This window comes from Sus scrofa, chromosome 12, assembly GCF_000003025.6.
Source record: "Sus scrofa isolate TJ Tabasco breed Duroc chromosome 12, Sscrofa11.1, whole genome shotgun sequence".
NCBI classification, from domain to species: domain Eukaryota; kingdom Metazoa; phylum Chordata; class Mammalia; order Artiodactyla; family Suidae; genus Sus; species Sus scrofa.
Genome location: NC_010454.4, coordinates 19,188,934 through 19,208,806, shown reverse-complemented (window position 1 = coordinate 19,208,806; position 19,873 = coordinate 19,188,934). Strand labels below are relative to the sequence as shown.

The following is a 19,873-nucleotide window of genomic DNA, read 5'->3' as shown; positions in this document are numbered from 1 at the left end:
GTGACTTATCTACAGAGTATGAATTTAGAAAGGCAAGGGCGGCTGCTCAGAGAAAGAGCAGCCTCCACACTCCCATTGCTCCTCCTGCCCAGGGAATGGGGTGTCAGAAATGACCCCTTCCCTCAGCACACACCCACCTCCCTCCAAATGACTCTCCCTCCACAACCCCATCTTGGGTCCCATTCCATCCCCAGCCACTCCAGCCCTGGGGTTTGGTAATATATCTGTGCAGGGTTACCTGGGGTGTTGGTGCCAAGTCCATGCCTCTCTCTTAACTTAGAACAGAGGGAGTTCCCACTTCACCCCAACCCTGTCTTGGGCTCCTTTTTGTCTCAGGTGCCAGCTTCTATTCTTCCAGCTCTCTCACCTCCTCCCATCTGAATGCCACCTCCAGGAAGGAGAAGGGAAAGAAAGTAGAAACGCACACTTTCCATTTGAGTGAAATTTGCTCTTTATTTAGGGACCGAGGAAGGACAGCACAACGCCCTCCAACCCAGGGAGCGAGGGCACCGAGAAATGGAATGAGGACCCCACCCCAAACCCTTCTCAGATGCAGCAGGCAGGGAGAGGAATCCTGGTTCTGGGATCGCGAGCAAACATGCAAATGAGATCGGTGTATTAGCATATCTCCCAGGAGTCTGGGGGGTGGTCACCATAGGTAGGCGCCTTCTGGCCTGTAGGAGGGAAAGGAAAGGAATTGCACGGATCCCGGCGTTGGATCTGGGGAATCGAGATGAGGGGGATGTACTAAGTGGCGGCGCCAGGGTGGCAGTAGGACCAGGCCACACTCCAGCGGACAGCGCGTGTGGCGGGGCGCTTTTACCACGACTTGACGGGGCGGTCCTCGCCTTCAGGGAAGAGCAGTTTGGAGAGAAGAGCGTCTGGGCTGTCACGTTTCCCATACCTGGGGGCGGGGCCATAAGTGGGCGGGGTCGTGCCTGGCCGCGCCCCCTCAGGCCGCCCGAGCTCCGCCCGCCCCGCGCACGCGCTCACCTCTGCCGAGTGACCAGGTTGAGGTAGTGGCGCAGGGAGGCGTAGTAGCGGCTCAGCTCCTCCGGCGAGGCGTCTTCGCCGGGAGCCTCGGGTTTGGCGGGGTAGGCGTCGACCAGTGTCCCCAGGCAGATGAGCAGGCCCAGCAGCACAGTGGCCATGGCGGGCCAGGGTCTGCGCACTGTCACCATCTGGAGAAGGGGCGCTGGAGTCATACGAAGCCTCGACCCCCCGAGGCAGGAAGCCGAGGCTGCTGTCAGGCCCAAGCTCCAGCGGCCTGTCTGGGGCTGGTACCCGATCAAGGCTCAGCCACGCGATCGCTGTGTGTTCTCAGGGCACTTTCGCTGTCTCTGGTCTCAGTTGCGTCATCTGTTAGAGGGGTATAAGCCCTGCCGGCTTTCGCTCCCTCCGCTTGTGTTGACCAGGATAGATAGCTGTGCTGACCCTGGGGGCTCCCAGGGGGCTCCTGGACCTCTCTCCTTCCCACTTCTGCTGACCCCCTTCCTATCCAGCTTCCGGTCCTAGCTTCCACCACGCCAGCCTCAGTTTCCCCCACAGAATAGCCTGGAATACTGGCACCAGAACATTCCTGGGTCCCCGGCTACTCACAGCGACAGCTCCAGAGGCAGAGAGAAGATCAGGAAATGGAAGGCGAGAGGAGTCCCAAGGGCTGGACTGCTGCAGCCTCCTCCTCAGCTCAGCGCTTTCCCTGCAGGGCTTATATCCCGGCCTGGAGAGGGAGGGGGAGCTGGAGGGGGGAGGGCCTTCCTCCTTCCTCCCTCCACCCTACACCCATCTCTGAGCTTACACCCAGACAGTGCGGGGTGTCTCCACCTCAAAGGAGCTGGTGTGGGAGAGCCCATAGGCTCAGACTCAGGTTACTTCTGGATAGGGTGCCTAGCCTGAGCCCCGTCTTTACCCCCACAACCCCCCAACAGCAGGTCTAGCCTCCTGAGGCAGCAAAGCATATGAATGCAGATTTCAGGCATGACCCGTGGGACCAGGGTTGAAATTCCATCTTCCCCAGCCTGTCCTTGGGTGGGAGGCTAGATACATCTGGCCCAGCCTGTGGGACCTGTGACCCCTCTTTCTGAAAGCCAACCTTTTCAGCCTCTGCTCGCTAATGCTTTGGAGAAGGGCCCAGGAGTGACCGGGCCTGTCGGGGAAACCTCTTTCTACCGGAAGCAGGGGTGGGAGCTGTTTCTGAGGAGGAGAGCCCTCTCTGGACACCCCCACAAGGTTCCTGCTCTGTTAAAGAGTTGGGGAGGCAGGAGGAGGCAAGAGCCCATCCCCTCCTGAGAAACAGCTGCGTTGCCCACCCGCCCATCCAGGCTGACACATGCAGATTCATAGAGACCCCTTGCAGGGCATCGTGCCCCCCTCCCCATCCCGGTGTCCTTCGGGAGCACTGGTGTCTTCTGGGATTGGGTGACGTCAGGGCTGCCCAAGCACACGCCACCGTCCCAGCCCACTGGAATCTCCGCTGGACTCTGGGGCGGAGACCCTGCCCCAGGACCTTGGACGGAAACAGAAAGGACTTCTGTTTCTTGAGCACCTGCTGTGTACCGGGCAGGACATGATTTCAGGCACAGCCACACAATGAGCTGAGTTTCTCCCCATTTCACAGATGAGGCATCTGAAGCTCTGAGAGGTCAGGGAACAGCCAAGGTCACCTAGGATTCCAACGAGAGAAAAGGGCTGAGGCAGGGCCCAGGAAGAGACCCACTCAATTACGAGGGGCAGAAAGCCTTCCTATGAGGATAACGGTGGGGCTGAGGAGTCAGGCATGGGAACAGGGGGAGGGAGGCTAAGTCTGGGGACCCTCCGGCCCCAGCAGAAAGAGAGAAGGCTCTCAGGGAGGCTCCCCATAAAGCCCTTCCCCGCTCCCTTTCCCTGGCCAGGCCGGCTCCTCCTGGGCTTCCAGGCGTCCCATCAGCCCATGAGAGCAGGAGGGGCCGCCTGGTCCTGGCCCCTTGCTCTGGGCCAGCCCCTCCACCTTCCAGGACAGATGGCTGTGGGTGTTATTTTTAGAGCCGTCTCTGGAGGTGGAGAGTCCAGGGCTCCCTCAATCACCTTTTTATGGGTTCAATCACCCGCACTCTCCGGAAATGGCTGCTTATCAGCCAGTTGGGTCCTTTGGGCCCCATGTGTCCCAAGAAAGGCCGGGTCGGCGTGCTGAGCATGGAGGTAGAAGACAGACCTCAGGACGAGCGACATGGACCCCATCCTCGGGGGGCAGAGAAAATCCATTCTCCCCAGGGGGCTCTCATCTGAGGGGCGAGGCACCACCCTGTTCCCCAGCAAGCCCAGGCCATATCCTTGGGGACCCGCAGTCTGAGGGGAGAGGAGCAGCCGTTTCACTGGGGAGCCCCAGCCTGAGGGAGGAACACACCACTGTCTTTGCAGAGCCTGGTCTGAGGAGCGCCCAGGACACAGGGACAGAGAACCTCGGGGGACAAGCCTGGGTCCCGTTTGGAGAGGAAACAACAGAAACAAAAAAACTCCACTCCTGGAGTTCCCTTCATGGCTCAGCGGCAACAAACCCAACCAGTATCCATGAGAATTCAGGTTCGATCCCTGGCACCACTCAGGATCCGGTGTTGCCATGAGCTGTGGTGTAGGTCGCAGATGCGGCTCCGTTCTGGCATTGCTGTGGCTGCGGCTACAGCTCCCATTCTACCCCTAGTCTGGGAAGCTGCATATTCTGCAATGTGGTCCTAAAAAAAAAGAACTCCACTCCTCCAGAGGCCCTGGGAAAACAAAATCGAGGCACTCGCCCTAGGGATGGACAGGGCGGCTTTCCTCCCCTGCGGTCAAGGCCTGGACAAGGAGCCTGAAAGCTAAAGGGGGCAGGGACTTCTAAGGATGGGGCCGATTTTTTTTTCTTTTTTTTTCTTTTTTTGTCTTTTTTGCCATTTCTTGGGCCACTCCTGCGGCACATGGAGGTTCCCAGGCTAGTGGTCCAATCAGAGCCACAGCCACTGGTCTACACCACAGCCACAGCAACGCGCAATCCAAGCCACATCTGCAACCTACACCACAGCCCACTGCAACGCCAGATCCTTAACCCATTGAGCAAGGCCAGGGATTGAACCCGCAACCCCATGGTTCCTAGTCAGATTTGTTAACCACTGCGCCACGACAGGAACTCCTCCAAATTTTTTTTTTCCTTTAGGGCCGCACCAGCATATGGGAGTTCCCAGACTAAGGGTCCAATCACAGCTACAGCTGCCAGCCACAGCCACAGCAACGCCAGATCCAAGCCGTGTCTGTGACCTACGCCACATCTCACAGCAGTGATGGATCCTTCACCCTCTGAGCGAGGCCAGGGATTGAACCCACATCTTCATGGATGCTATGTTGGTTCTTAACCCACATCTTCATGGTTGCTATGTTGGTTCTTAACCCACTAAGCCATAACAGCAACTCCTAGTGAGGCTGATTGCTCACACTGCAGCACCAGCTGGGGTGGAGACAGGGCGTGCTGGTCGCGGACAGAGAGAGATGACAGGAGTGGTGAGACGCCCACAGGGAACTTGGCATCCTTGGAACCCTGCACACCTTGAGGAGGGGGAGGAGAGGAAATAGAGTGAAGTTAGAAGGCCTGGGGGGAGGTCCAGATTCAGCACCTCTCAGGAAGCCCCTTCCCCCTTCACCTTTAGAAAGTAAATGGGGAGTTCCCGTCGTGGCGCAGTGGTTAACGAATCTGACTAGGAACCATGGGGTTGCGGGTTCGGTCCCTGCCCTTGCTCAGTGGGTTAACGATCTGGCGTTGCCATGAGCTGTGGCGGAGGTTGCAGACGCGGCTCGGATCCCGAGTTGCTGTGGCTCTGGCGTAGGCCAGTGGCGGCAGCTCCGATTCGACCCCTAGCCTGGGAACCTCCATATGCCACAGGTGCGGCCCAAAGAAATAGCAAAAAGACACACACAAAACAAAAAAAAAAGAAAGAAAAAGAAAGTAAATGGGACTAGAGGGGGTCCCTCAGGGTGGGCCAGGAACCAGCCTCCCGCATCCTCACACATGCTCCCTGTCCATCATGCCCTGCCCTTCCATTCCACTCCCCAATTACTGGGTCGGCTCATTGGTTCATTCATCACCATCTCCTCACTGAAGAGTGTATTAACTTGTTGATTAGCGGGGAGGATGTCTCAGCTCTGGATGGATCGATGGGCTCAGTCACTCCCCGCCCACACACCCACCGCTGTTCCGAACCATGACTCAGTCGCTATGAGACATGACTGGAGGGTGCAGGGCTGACAGCTGCGAGGAGAGACGCCTCAAAAGAGCTGTCATTGTACGTAAGGGACCAGTTCCTGCCTCCAACTTGTGCTCAAAGGGTTGGGGGGACCGAATCAGTGGGGTTCCCTTGATCCCCTCCTCAGAGCACCTAAGCAAGTCGACCCCAGGGGCAACCAGGCCATGGATGTGGACCCCAGCTGACCATAGCCCTTGCCGTGTGGCATCAAGGGCTACTCATCTGGAGGGGGTAGCCCAGCCCACTCATCTCCAGAAGCTTAATTCTGTACCCCACCCTCCGCCACCTCCCCCACACAAGGCTCCTCCGAGAGACCATCCCCCTGGCAGCGCTGGTTCACTGCCTCCCACCCTCAGGCAGAAGGTCATGTGCCCAAGGGTCTATACACAGCAGGTGGCCATGCAGCAAGAATGATTCAATTCTCACTCGACAAGCACTTATGAGGCTCCTACTAAGTGCCAGGCACTATTTGAAGCACCAGGGACAGAGATGTGAACCAAGAAGCAAAATCCTGACCGTTGTGGCAGGAAGTAGAAAATAAATGAATCCACGAGGAAGCACGTAGTAGGTCTGATTGTGATAAGTGCTGTAGCAACAAAATCAGGGTAAGAGGGATACAAAGTGCTGCGGGGAGGGTCTTATTATATGTTGGGCAATTAGGGGAGTGACTGACTTTTTTTTTTCTGCCTTTTAGGGCCTTGCCCACGGCATACGGAAGTTCCCAGGCTAGGGGGTCTAATCGGAGCTGCAGCTACCCGCCTGCGCAACAGCCACAACAACACCAGATCCAAGCCGAATCTGCGACCTACACCACAGCTCACGGCAACACGAGATTCTTAACCCACTGAGCGAGGCCAAGGATCAAACCCGCATCCTCATGGATACTAGTCAGGTTCATTAACTGCTGAGCCACGATGGGAACTCGGTGACTTACATTTTTAAAGGAGCATTTTGGCTGCTGTGTCAAGAACAGACAAAAGTTGTGGGGAGAGGCGGGCAGGTAAACTCAGAAGCAGGAGTCTCCTTAGGAGCCTAGCCTATGATCCTGCCAAGAGCTGATGGTGGTGCAAGCGCGCACACACCCACACACACCTTCCTCACAGCTGCAAACGTCCCACATGTTTCACCCAAGAACAATTTCCTTATGTCCATACGATAACAACAGCCTTTCATCTAGCTGAAAAAATCCCCTGGAGAAGATAATGGGGAAGAAAATCAATGGAGGTCTATGGTAGGCAGGGGCTGGATCGGTCGGTTCTCTGATTGTTAAGGCTCATTTCCATTTGAACCTCTCTGTGCTAGCTTGATGACTGGTCACAGTCCAGGAAAATATTTGCTACTGTGATAGTGCTTAGAGAAATGCCAGCTTGTTCATTTTGTCACGAGTATGAATGTCCTCTTCCTTAAAAACGCTCTGTTATCAGACACAACTTAGAATAGATTTACAAGGAGATCCTGCTGAATAGCATTGAGAACTTTGTCTAGATACTCATGTTGCAACAGAAGAAAGGGTGGGGGAAAAAATGTAATTGTAATGTATACATGTAAGGATAACCTGACCCCCTTGCTGTACAGTGGGAAAATAAAAAAAAATTATTTAAAAAAAAAAAAAAAAAAAACGCTCTGGCTCTTCGCACAGAAGGAACCAGAGAATGCAGAGTCACCCGTTGACACCATTAAAAAATGGCCATTTCCCTCCAAAGGGATATTAGCCTCGGTCCAGGACGCTTTGTCATCTCCTGGGACAAATGGTAAGGAAGCAGCAGACATGCTTTCTATTTCCCGTGACCCTCCATCCTGAGCTAAGCACCATGGAGGCCCAGTGGGACCATGGCGAGCGAGTGGGATCAGTGGGGTCAGCTCTAGTTTGGCTCTAGAACCATAGTTTGGTTATATGCAGAGAGTAGGTTTAGGAGGCAGTAATGTCAAAAAGAAAGAGGGAGTTCCCATTGTGGTGCAGAAGAAACAAATCCAACTAGGAACCAAGAGGTTGCAGGTTCGATCCCTGGCCTCACTGAGTGCGTTAAGGATCTGGCGTTGCCATGACATGTGTTGTAGGTGGCAGATGCGGCTCAGATCTGATGTGGCTGTGGCTGTGGTGTCTGGTGCTGGCAGCTGGAGCTCCGATTCAACCCCCAGCCTGGGAACTTCCACACGCCACAGGTGTGACCCTAAAAAAAAAAAAAAAAAAAGCAAAGTTGCAGGTCTTGCTATAAAACGCAGTGACCAGATTCCTGCGGCCTGGTATATACCCAAGGCGCAAGCTTCTCCCTAAAACAGATATCAGCAGAGTCTTTTGACAAAGGACCAGATAGTAAATATTTTAGTCTCCGTTGCAACTGTTCAACTTGGTTATTATAACACAAATGCAGCCATGATACTACTCAAAACATGAATGGATGTGACTGCGCTCCAACAAAACTTTATTTGTGAACATGAAAAATTGAATTTCCTGTAATTTTCACGTCACAAAATAGTCTTTTGATTTTTTTCAATCACTTAAAAATGCAAGGGTTCCCACTGTGCACAGTGGGTTAAGACTCTGACTGCAGCAGCTTGGGTCCTTGTGGAGGTGCGGGTTGGATCCCTGACCTGGAAACTTTTGCATGCTGCAGGAACATCCAAAATAAAAATAAAGAAAAATGGGAGTTCCCACTCTGGCGCAGTGGAAACAAATCCCACTAGTATCCATGAGGATGCGGGTTCGATCCCTGGCCTCACTCAGTGGGTCACAGATCCGGCGTTGCTGTGAGCTGTGGTTTAGGTCACAGACGCAGCTTGGATCCCCTGTGGCTATGGCTGTGGTGTAGGACAAGAGCTGTAGCTCTGGTTCGACCCCCTGACCTGGGAACTTCCATATGCCATGGGTGCAGCCCCCCAAAAAATAAAAATAAAGAAAAATGCAAAAAAGCCACAGCATGAACCACAGGATATACCACAACGAATCCAAAAAGCATAGTTTGTGAACTCGTGGTCTGAAAAAATAAGGGCTTCTGCTCCCTCTAGGTGAGTTGTCTGTCTACCAAGAGTCAGTTGGGTGTTTATGCCAGGTATACTTGTCACCGGCACTCAACCTATGAATTTGGAGAGTCACAAACATTCAGTGCACTGCAAGCAGACAGACAATAAACATGCTAATTTGATAGGACAGCTCAAAGAAATTAGGAACACACTATTTCCCTTACAAAGTTGGGTGTTTTTGTTTGGTTGGTTTTTGTTTTTGTTTTTTGTCCTTTTAGGGCCGGACCTGTGGCATATGGAGGTTCTCAGGCTAGGGGTGGAATCGGATCTATAGCTGCCAGCCTAACCACAGCCACAGCAACACAGGATCCAAGCTATGTCTGTGACCTACACACAGCTCACAGCGACACTGGATCCTTAACCCACTGAGCGAGGCCAGGGATCGAACTTCAGTCCTCACGGATGCTAGTCAGATTTGTTTCCACTGAGCCACAAGGGGAACTCCTTACTGATTTATTATAAAGGACATTATACAGGTCACAGATAAATGGAAAAAGAGCTATACAGGGCGAGGTCTAGATAGTCCTTCATGCAGGAGCTTCTGTCCTGTGGAGTTGGGGTGCACCACCCTCCTGGCTCATGGATGCCTTCAACTTGAAAGCTCTCCCAACTCCATGGTCTAGGAGGTTTTACAGAGGTTTCAACATGTAGGTGTAATCAATTATTAACTTAATCTCCAGCTCCTTTCCCTTTTTGGAGGTTGGAGCTGAAAGTTCCAGGTTTATAATTAAGTCCTCGGCTTTACACTCTAAAGCTCTCTAGGGGCCCACCATGCATCACCTCACTGGAACAAAAGATGCTCTGTCACTCAGGAAATTACAAGGGAGCCCGGAGCTCTATGTTAGGTATGGGGGCCAAAGACCAAATATATATTTCTTATTATGCCACAACCCCTATGCTATGACCCCCAAATCTCTGTCACTTGCTCCTCTGCTGAGCTCCTGATTCATATAATCCACTGTCCTAGACCTATTGCTTAGATGTCTCTCAGTCAACATAAACTTGAGGTCACCCAAATGGCAAAGATAGAGTTCTCAGAGTTCCCATCGTGGCACAGCGGAAACAAATCCGACTAGGAATCATGAGGTTGCAGGTTCGATCCCTGGCCTCGCTCGGTGGGTTCAGGATCAGTGTTGCTGTGAGCTGTGGTATAGGTCGCAGAGGTAGCTTGGATCCTGCGTTGCTGTGGGTGTGCTGTAGACCAGCAGCTGTAGCTCCAATTCGCCCCCCAGCCTGGGAACTTCCACATGCTGCAGGTGCAGCCCTAAAAAGAAAAAGGTGGAGTTCTCATAGTGGCTCAGCAGTAAGGAACCAGTTTTTTGTTTGTTTGTTTTGTTTTTGTCCTTTTTTTGGCCATTTCTTGGGCTGCTCCCTCAGCATGTGGAGGTTCCCAGGCTAGGGGTTGAATCAGAGCTGTAGCCGCCGGCCTACGCCAGAGCCACAGCAACGCTGGATCCAAGCTGCGTCTGCAACCCACACCACAGCTCATGGCAACACCGGATCGTTAACCCATGAGCAAGGCCAGGGATCAAACCCACAACCTCATGGTTCCTAGTCGGATTTGTTAACCACTGAGCCACGACAGGAACTCCCGAACCAGTTTTTCTATTCTGCCTTCTCTTGTGCCCCAGGCCCCAAGCCAATGATAGCAACGATGGTGACAATTACATCAGTGGCTGCAGGGGCCCACAGACACCCAAAACTCTGAGGGAGAGGGGTCTTCCTCCTCTGTTCAAAAGATCTTTGGTCCCAAGAAGGTAGGGCGAGCCTCATGTCTTTTTTTCTCCCTATCACCCTGCCACTAGCCCCACAGAGAGGGTAACTCAAGCCCCCATTTTCCCACTGGAGAACAAAAACCCCCAGGGAGTCAAAAAGCAGGAAAAGAGGAGTTCCCGTCGTGGCTCAGTGGAAAGGAACCCGACTGGTATCCATGAGGATACAGGTTCGATTCCTGGCCCCACTCAGTGGGTTAAGGATCCGGCATTGCCGTGAGCTGTGGTGTAGGCCAGCAGCTACCGCTCCAATTGGACCCCTAACCTGGGAACCTCCATGTGCCGCAGGTGCAGCCATAAAAAGCAAAAAATAAAATAAAAAATAAAGTGTTCCAAGGGGTAGGGGCAATGAAAGGGGAGAAAGTCTCAGCTATTAAATAAAGGATTATTAAAAAGAAACAGTTGGGAAGTTCCTGCTGTGGAACAATGAGATTGGCAGCATCTTGGGAGCACTGGGTTGCAGGTTCAATCCCTGGTCCAGCAGGTGGGTTAAGGATCCGGCATCACCACAGCTGTGGCTTAGGTCGAAACTACAGCTTGGATCTGATCTCTGGCTCAGGAATTCCATATGTCTCAGGGTGGCCAACAAAGAAAAAAAGAAAAAAAAAAAGGAAAGAAATGGAAATTTTAGAACTGAAAAGAGAAAATAACCAAAATGAAAATTCACTAGCTGGGCTCAAATAGCAGAATGGCGATAACAGAGGAAATAATCAGTGAACTTGAAGCTAGATCAGTAGGGATTACCCAGTATAAAGTCACGGAGAAAAAAATACTGAAAAAAAAAAACACGAACAGGGGCCTCAGGGATATGAAAAGATACCAAATGGTTTAAGAGTCGTGACATCAGAGTTCAGGATGGAAAGGAGAAAGGGTACAAGACAGAAAAAAACATATTTGAAGAAATAACAGCTGAAAATATCCCAACTTTGGCAAAAAGGCATCAATTTACAGTTTCGAAAATCTCAGCAAACCAGACAGGACACACTATGATCATGATCATGCTGCTGAAAAGCAACAACCAAAAAATCTAGGATGCAGCCAAGGAAAAATAATGGGTTGTTTGTAGGGGGAAAAAAAAAAATTGCTCCAGTGAGCTCAGATTTCTCACCAGAAACCATGAGACCAGAAAGAAGTAGAACAATCTTTTTTAAATGCTAAAAGAAAATACCAGTCAATGCAGACGCCTCTACCAGTGAAAATATCCCTCAAGTATGAAAGTGAAATAAAGAAATTCTCCGAGTTCCCGTCGAGGCGCAGCGGAAACGAATCCGACTAGGAACCATGAGGTTGCGGGTTCGATCCCTGGCCTCGATCAGTGGGTTAACGATCCGCCATTGCCTCGAGCTGTGGTGTAGTTTGCAGATGCAGCTCAGATCTGGTGTTGCTGTGGCTCTGGGGTAGGCCGGCAGCAACAGCTCTGATTAGATCCCTAGCCTGGGAACCTCCATATGTTGCAGGTGCGGCGCTAAAAAGACAGAAAAGAGCAAAAAAAAAAAAAAAAGAAATTCTCCAAGCTCCCTAGTGGTGCCTGGGTTAAAGATCTGGTGCTGTCACCAAAGTGGCTCAGGTCGCTCTGTGGCACAGGTTCAATCCCTGGCCTGGGAACTCCCCCAAGCAGTGGGTGCCACCAAAAAAAGGGTGGGATTCTCAGTGAGGGAAAACTATGAAGATTTGTTGCCAGCAGATCTGCACTAAGAAAATTGTTAAAGGAAGCTCTTCAGACAAATGTCTGAAGATGTTGCAGTTTCTTCTTCTTTTTGGGGGGTGGGCCTGCTTAGAGCTTCGCTGCAGCACATGGAATTTCCCAGGCTAGGGGACAAATCGGAGCTACAGCTGCCAGCCTACACCACAGCCACAGCAACCCGGGACCCGAGCTGCATCTGCAACCTACACCACAGCTCACAGCAATGGCGGATCCTTAACCCACTGATCGAGGCCAGGGATCGAACCTGCATCCCCATGGATACCAGCCGGGTTCATTACTGCTGAGCTACAACAGGAACTCCACAATTTCTCCTGAAGTTAAACATACAATTGTGTGGGACCCAGAAATCCTAGAGAAATGAATACGCATATCCACTCAAAAACCCTATACACCAATGTTTACAGCAGCTCTATTGGTAATTGCCCCAAACTGGAACCACCTCCAGTGCCCTTCAATGGAAGACTGAATAAATGATGGTATATCCATATATTGAGATATTTACTATTTGGTAATTAAAAGGAATGGACTATTGATACATGGAACAAATTGGATTAATGTCAAAGCATTAGACTCAGTGAACAAAGCCAGTCTTTGTCTTTGTTACATACTGGGAGTTCCTGTTGTGGCCGAGTGGTTACCTAACCCAACTGGTATCCATGAGGACGCAGGTTCAATCCCTGGCCTCAGCAGGTTAAGGATCTGGCATTGCCATGAGCTGTGGTGTAGGTCAAAGACACGGCTCAGATCGGGCATTGCTGTGGCTGTTGTGCAGGCCGGCGGCTGCAGGTCCAATTCGACCCTTAGTCTGGGAACTTCCATATGCCATGGGTGCGGCCCTAAAAAAAAAAATTAAAAATAAAAAATAAAAGCAAAGATTACATACTATACACTTCCATTTCTGTGACATCCTTAAAAAGATAAAACTATGCCCGTTGTGGCAAAGTGCCCTTTGTGGCAAAGTGGAAAAGAACCATGAGGTTGCAGGTTTGATCCCTGGCCTTGCTCAGTGGTTAAGGTTCTGGCGTTGCTGTGAGCTGTGGTGTAGGCCAGCAGCTATAGCTCCGATTCAACCGCTAGCCTGGGAACCTCCATATGCTGCGTGTGCGGCCCTAAAAAGCAAAATAAGTAAATAAATAAAACCATGGCGATGGTGAGCAGATCAGTGGCTGCCAAAATTAGAGCTCAGAGGAGTGACTCCAAATGGAGAGCCTTAGGGAGTCCTTCGGAGTCATGTAACTATCCTGTACCCCGATTCCAGGAATCTACACACGAGAGAAAACTCAGAACCATACACCAACCCACAAAGTCAATTTTACTGGATGTTAATTTTTAAATCTTTTTTTTAAAGTTACTATCTCTAAAGTGCTTAAAACAGAGCCTGGCAAATAGTAAGCTTTCAAAGAGTGTTTGTTGCTTCCAAAGAAAACAAATTCCGTCCTACTGTGTAGCACAGGGAACTATATCCAGTCTCTTGTGATAGAACATGATGGAAGATAATAGGAGAAAAAGGATGCATATGTGTGTATATATGTGCATAAGTGGGTCACTTTGCTGTAAGACAGAAATTGACACAACATTGTAAATCAACTATACTTTAACAAAAAAAAAAATTTAAGGAAGAAAATAAATTCCTGGCTTTTCCAAGCCGAGGTACCCGCCTGTACAAGGAACATGTGAGAACCACTCGCTGGGGGCTGCTTCAAGACCAGGAGAATGCCCAGCTTTACTGAGCCTGTGTCTTGTGCGGGGCCACTTCCTAAGTGGTGTCCTCTGAGGACACTGCAGGTGTAAGCCAAGGGAACCAACAGGAAGATTCATATCATCGTCCTGCACACGCAGCCCCCTGAGGGGGCGAGGTGGGAGGGGCAGACTGCTGGGGGATGGAGGGGGGTCCTGGTGCGTGTTTGGAGGGAGTGGAGCATGGGGTCCCATAGACGCTTAGAGTTCGGCTCCAGCATCTGACAAATCATGGTTCCAACTCTGCTCCAGCCATTCCCCAGCCTCTGTGGCCAGAGTAAGTTATTTCATCTCTAAGCCTCGGCTTTGTCATCTGTGCAAAGCAGCTCATAAAAGTGCCTGAAAAAGGTTATGAGGACTTAATGATAGATAGGAGCCCTTAAGATCCTCCATATGGTTGTCAACCCTTTGTAAGTGCCAATAAAATGTGACATTTTATGGCTGTTATTTGCATAGAGACTGGCAGGATGCCCCCTAAATGTGAAGGGCGGAGGATAAGCCTTTGTTGTGGGTTTTGACCCCCTACATTCTATTAGGAAAACTTTCGAAGTTACAGCAGGTTGAAATGACTGTTCACTGACTGCATTCAGTGGGAGTCGGGGTGCTTTTCCTTTCTTTTGGCTCATCTATAGTTTATATTTTTCTAGAGTAGACATAAATTACTTAGATTACATACATGCATACATACATACAGGAAAGAGGGAAAAGAAAAAAGCGTTAAGCAGGACAGGACCAAGGACAGAGCCCCACAGTCCAAAGTCACCACCTTCCACTGATAGAACTCAGCTCTGCTGGCAACTGTCTTTCGAATCAGCCCACGTCTAATTACAGCTTTTTCCAGCCATTGATCGATTTCGCCCACACGTCACCCTTGTGTCCACAGGATGTCAGGAGAGATGTTGCCGGACGCCTTGCTGAAGTCCAGACACCTAGAGCCCACAGCGCCCACACCCCCAAGTAATTCCATCAGTGGAGCAAATCAGATCAAGCTGGAGTAACCTGTTCCTGGGGGTGTCTGATGGTGTCTTTCCCTTCCACGCCCTTGGCCATCAGGGGTAGTGGAAAGGTCCTGGACTTTGGGGTCAGATGGCTCTGGACTTAAATCTCACTGGTGATTCTCAACTGTGTGACTTTGGGAAAGTCGCCTGACCTCTCTGAGCCTCACTGTAAAACGGGAATAATAATAAAGCCAGTGTCACAGGCTTTTTGACAACTAAAATAAATGAATATATCTGTCTCATTTCCCATCCCAAGTGTGGGCTCCTCAAGGCCAAGGCCCAGGCCTTCCCATCTCTGCTCCCTAGTGCCTGGCAGGAAGGGGGACTCCATCTACCTGGCATATCCCTTCCACAGCCCCCTGTGCATCCCTGCCCCCTGCCTCTCCCCATCTGGCCCCACAATTCTCACCAACTCCCTTTCTGCGTATCTTCCTCTCCTCCTTCACCCAGAGCCCCCCTGCTTCTCTCCCCTTCCTATACCAGCGCCACCTTCTTGTCTGGCCCAAGCGACAGCTTTCACCTCCCACCCCATCCCACGTTCCCAGTGTACTGTGCAGCCTGTGGCCTGCTCCACGGCCCCCGGTGGGAAGGGCTGCAGGGTGGAGGGATGATAAAGCGACAGTGACTCATTTACCCAGTCACTTGTGAGCAGCTTCATTCGTTCTGAGGGCTCCATGGAAAGCCATTAGTTGTGACTCAGTCTGGGCCATCCATCAACAGGGCTGGGGGTGGGGGGGTGACAGCAGAGAGGAAAAAAAGAAAACAGCCACCATCTGCCCTCCCGGTGCCTCCCAGGAAGTTGGAGACCCGGACAGCTGCATGAAAACTAGGGTTCTGGGGGCCTCTCCTTGACACCCCCTCGGCCAGGACTTTTCACTTCTCTTGTAGGATGCAGAGGGGTACCGCCCCAGTCAGAGGGCAGTTCTGATGCCCACATCCCTGCAGCACATGCCCATGTCCTCTGCTTCTGTCCTCCTCCATCCTCTGTCCACTTTCTCCCGCTCCCCTCCACCCCACCCAACCCTGGGAGCCCTTGAAAGTGCCGTTGAGTCTCCGAGCCACCCCTGCCACTGCCGCAGACATCTTCCTGCTTAAAGTCTCAGCTCTACAACTGGAGATGTTTGGGAAAACCTCTTGAAACTGCTGTCTCTGAGCCTGGGGCTCCTAAAAACCACCACTACCATTTTAAAAAAGTCAAAAAAAAAAAAAAAAAAAAAAAGCAAACCACCACTAGCCAAGATGGAGAGATTTTTTCCCTCTACGACTGGAGCTCTTGAATGCGGTCCTTCATTGAGCTTCAGGGCTCTGTGGCTATCTTTGTGTGTGATGTGTGGTTAAGGACTCTTTGTGGGGAAGGGCATATGTGGTTTCCACCAATACTTCCACCACCCGTTCCCCAGATCACCTCTCCTGAGGGCGAGGCTTGGCAGCACCTGGGAATCACATCCCATATGCCCAGTTTGGGTCTGTGCCTCAGAGAGAAAAGCAACAAATGTCTCCATGGTACTTTGTTCTTTGTACGTCACCTCACGTCCAGTATTTTTATTTGATCCTCCAACACTTAAGGTAGCAGGAAACGTGATTTGCAGGCGCCACCCCTCCACCTCCCTGTGCTTCCCAAGTATTTGCTCATCTGCCCCCTTGACCGTGGGCATCTCACATACAGTGCCCTTGACTCGTTCCTCTCCAGCCTGGCCCCCAGCCCCGTGCCAGGCCAGGGAAGTGCCTCAATAAATGTGTGTCAGATGAAGGCATGAATGAGTCCCCACCTCACAGACAAAGCTATGAGCCACATGGGGGTAACGTGCCCTGCCTTACCTACCTGATCTTAACCTGCTGGGCCTGGGCCCCCGGCACAGGCTTGATTCCCAGGCTCTGGGCAGAGGGGGTAGGGTGTGTTCTCTGGCTCTTCCTGGCTGCCCTCTTCTTCATCAGTCAGAGAACTCCTGATTTTGCTGGCACCTGGCCATTCAGAATAAGAAAGCACAGACTCAGTTTCCCTTGCAATTAGTTTTGTACTGGTGACCGAGTTCTGGCTAATCAACTGAAAATGAAAGTGATGTTTATAATTTCCAGAAAGTGTCCTTAAAGGCACTTTAAGGCCCTGTAATGGTATGGAGGGTTTTTTCCTGCATCTTCCACCTTCCTGTTTGCTGGCAGAAGATCTAATGGCTGGAGCTCAAGCAGCCATATTGGACCATGAGGCAAGTGACACACGAGGCAGCCGGAATGAAAAGCTTGAAAGACCCTGGGTCCCTGACAATTCACTGCCACAGCAGCCCTGGGCTACCAACCTCTGGGCTTTTTTCTTTGTTGGCCATCCCCACCCCAGACACACACACACACACACACACACACCCCATATGGAAGTTCCTTGCTGCCAAAAAAAAAAAAAAAAAATACTACGCAGTCTCAAGTCCCATGAGAGACTTACTGAAACAGAATCTGGGGATGTGGGGCCCAGAAATCTGAGGCGGGGGAGTTAAGTTCATGCTGTTTACTTTATTGCTTTAGCTGTTTATTTATTTACTTTTGGCCGCCCACGCGCCCACTCCCCACCCCCTCACCCCACCCTGCGCCACTCTGGCCACTGTCTCACCGGCTCCGCCCGCCCAGGGGTCATGAGCGTCCGGAGCATGTTTGCGCAGCTAAGTGGCGTCTGTGTACCGAGCCGCGCGCTTATCTCCCGCAAACAGGGCGCCAGCCGCCCGCCTGCATTAGCCCCTGCCCGGAACCCCGGGCCCCGCGCGCTCATCCGGCATCGCTGATAAGGAGCGGAGGGAGAGGAGGGGACCGCCACTCCCCGGCACCCCACCCACCTCCGATCGCCCTGCGGAGCCTGGAAAAGTGACGGGCTTGCTGTCTGGGTCGCTGTCAGTGTGGCTCCAACCCAGGGGAGGCTGGAACCCCAACAGTCCCCTCCCTGCCTGCTGCCCACTCCTGCTGGGTCAGCCCTTCTTGCTTTCTCTCCCCAGCGCCCCGACTATGGCCACCAGCCTGATGTTCCAGGTACACCTGGCTGTGCCAGCCTCCTTTCCTTGGTGGCCAGGCACATGGCCAAGGGCCCACATCTTGACCTGGATTCCTGATGGATTCCATGGAAGGCTCCTCAGGAATCCCTAAATATTACCACTATCCCCACCAGCTGCTACTGCTGCTACTGCTAATAAACAAAATAATATCTAACTTGGGAGTTCCCGTCATGGCTCAGTGGTTAACCAATCCGATTAAGAACCATGAGGCTGCAGGTTCGATCCCTGGCCTCGCTCAGTGGGTTAAGGATCTGGCATTGCCATGAGCTGTGGTATAGGTCACAGATGTGGCTCGGGTCTGATGTTGCTGTGGCTGTGGCATAGGCTGGTGGCTGCAGCTCCAGTTAGACCCCTAGCCTGGGAACCTCCATATGCCGTGGGTGTGGCCCTAAAAATACAAAAAAAAACAAAAAACAAAAAAACAACAAAAAAACCTAGCTTGACTGAGCCTTACCTGGGGCACAGGGCTGCCTGAGAAGCATCACCATCATCTAAATGCTTTCCCAACAATTGAGTGAGGGAGGCACTGGTATATGCCCCATTTATAGAGGTAGAAACTGCTGACTTAGAGAAGTTGAAAACCTGAGCACATGGATTTGAACTTGCTGTTGCCAGAGCCCAGAGTAGGCAGTGGCCTTCTCCTAGGAGACCGGTCTGTAAGTCCAGCCTCCTCGGTTAACCAGTGGAGAAACTGAGACACAGCCAGGAAGGCAGTTCCCAGACAGGCCTGGTGCTGCCACGTCTGTGCCCTGCCCACTGCCTCCAGGGGTCAGGCACCCAGTCGGCTGTGACGTTAGTGACATTGATTATCTAAGTCTAGACCAGGACCTGGAGAGATCATTAAATCTCAATTTTGCTCTAATTAAATCCAGTCTGGTTACACGAGTCAGTGGTACAGGCATGACTTTCTCTTTCAAACTTGTAGAAAAGTTATCTGACTTTTGTCATGAAAAAGAAAAGGCCCTTCTAAATACAAAAACAAATGTAAGAAACATAAATTTTTCTAAATCAGACTATGTTAACATTTTGTGCTTCTCTATAAAATAAAAAACTAAATTAAAAGGTGCACCTTAAAATTAAGAAAATAGGAGTTCCTATTGTGGCTCAATAGTAACAAACCTGACTAGTATCCACGAGGACGCGGGTTCAATCCCTGGCCCCACTCAGTGGGTTAAGGATTCTGAGCTGTGGTGTAGGTTGCAGACTCGGCTCAGCTCTGGCATTGCTGTGGCTGTGGTGTAGGCTGGCAGCTGTAGCTCCAATTCGACCCCTAGCCTGGGAACTTCCACATGTTGCAGGTAGAGCCCTAAAAAGCAAAAAAAAAAAAAAATTAAGAAAACATATTTACAACGTATACAAAGAAGCATTACGATCTGAACACAAGAAAAGTGCTGGGAGGCAGGTTACATCCCCGGCCTGGCACAGCAGGGTAAGGATCCGCATTGCCACAACTGGGGTGTAGGTGGTAACTGCAGCTCAGATCTGAACTCTGGCCCCTCCTCTGGGCAGGCCCCCCCCCCGCAAAAAGCACTTATCCATCGGTAAGAAAATCACGGAGACCCTCTTTGTTTATTAGCCTTGCCTGCAGCATGCAGAAGCTCCGGGATCAGGGATCAAACCTGCACCACAGCAGCAACCCCGGCCACAGCAGTGACAACACCAGATCCTTAACTACTAGGCTGCCAGGGAGCTCTGAGGCCCCTGTTTTAAGAAGTGAGGAAGGACAACGCACAGATGACTTACAAATATGAAAAATATGCCTTCAATCCCACTATGAATCAAAGAAACGTAAATTAAAACAAAGGGATCTTTTTTTATTAAAAAATTTTTGGTGAAGCCTTTTTTTAAAATGATAATGCCCAGTGCTGCCCAGGCCTCCGAGAGCCCCTTGGCAAACACTAGAGATAAGACTTTGAGAGAACTCTCAGAAGGCTGGTTTACGGTAACGTGTGTACACCTGTTCATCCAGAATTTCCATCTCTGTGGATGTAACCAATGGACACAGCGAGAGATACACACCAGGGAGACTCAGCGCGGCCGCAGTTAACAAGAGCACACACACAACAAGGGAAATGACACAAACCCCCAAGAGGTCCAACAAGAGGTAAATCACAGTATGTGGGAAAGATGGATTATTATTTTTTTTGTCTTTTGTCTTTTTAGGGCCGCACCTACTGCACATGGAGGTTCCCAGGCTAGGGGTCCAATCGGAGCTACAGCAGCCGGCCTACACCACAGCCACAGCAACGCCAGATCCGAGCCACGTCTTTAACCAACACCACAGCTCACGGCAACACCGGATCCTCAACCCACTGACAAAGGCCGGGGATCAAACCCAAAACCCCATGGTCCCTAGTTGGAG

The 19,873-nt window shown here is 51.3% G+C and overlaps 1 protein-coding gene across 3 annotated transcripts; it reads right to left on the bottom strand.

The window, feature by feature from the left end:
• PYY (peptide YY) lies at positions 434 to 18,104 on the bottom strand. Of its 3 annotated transcripts, XM_021066091.1 has the most exons (7): positions 17,966 to 18,096; positions 16,302 to 16,441; positions 2,546 to 2,663; positions 1,600 to 1,720; positions 994 to 1,181; positions 824 to 904; positions 434 to 674 (listed from the first exon to the last, which is right to left on the bottom strand). In XM_021066091.1, exons 3-7 carry the CDS (start codon positions 2,608 to 2,610, stop codon positions 650 to 652), a joined length of 480 nt encoding a protein of 159 aa, XP_020921750.1. In that variant the 5' UTR covers positions 2,611 to 2,663; positions 16,302 to 16,441; positions 17,966 to 18,096; the 3' UTR covers positions 434 to 649. The 3 variants fall into 3 exon arrangements, with proteins under 3 accessions (XP_020921750.1, XP_020921751.1, NP_001243457.1); XM_021066092.1 differs by lacking the exon at positions 824 to 904 and having other exon boundaries at positions 17,966 to 18,104; NM_001256528.1 differs by lacking the exons at positions 2,546 to 2,663; positions 16,302 to 16,441; positions 17,966 to 18,096 and having other exon boundaries at positions 579 to 674; positions 1,600 to 1,664.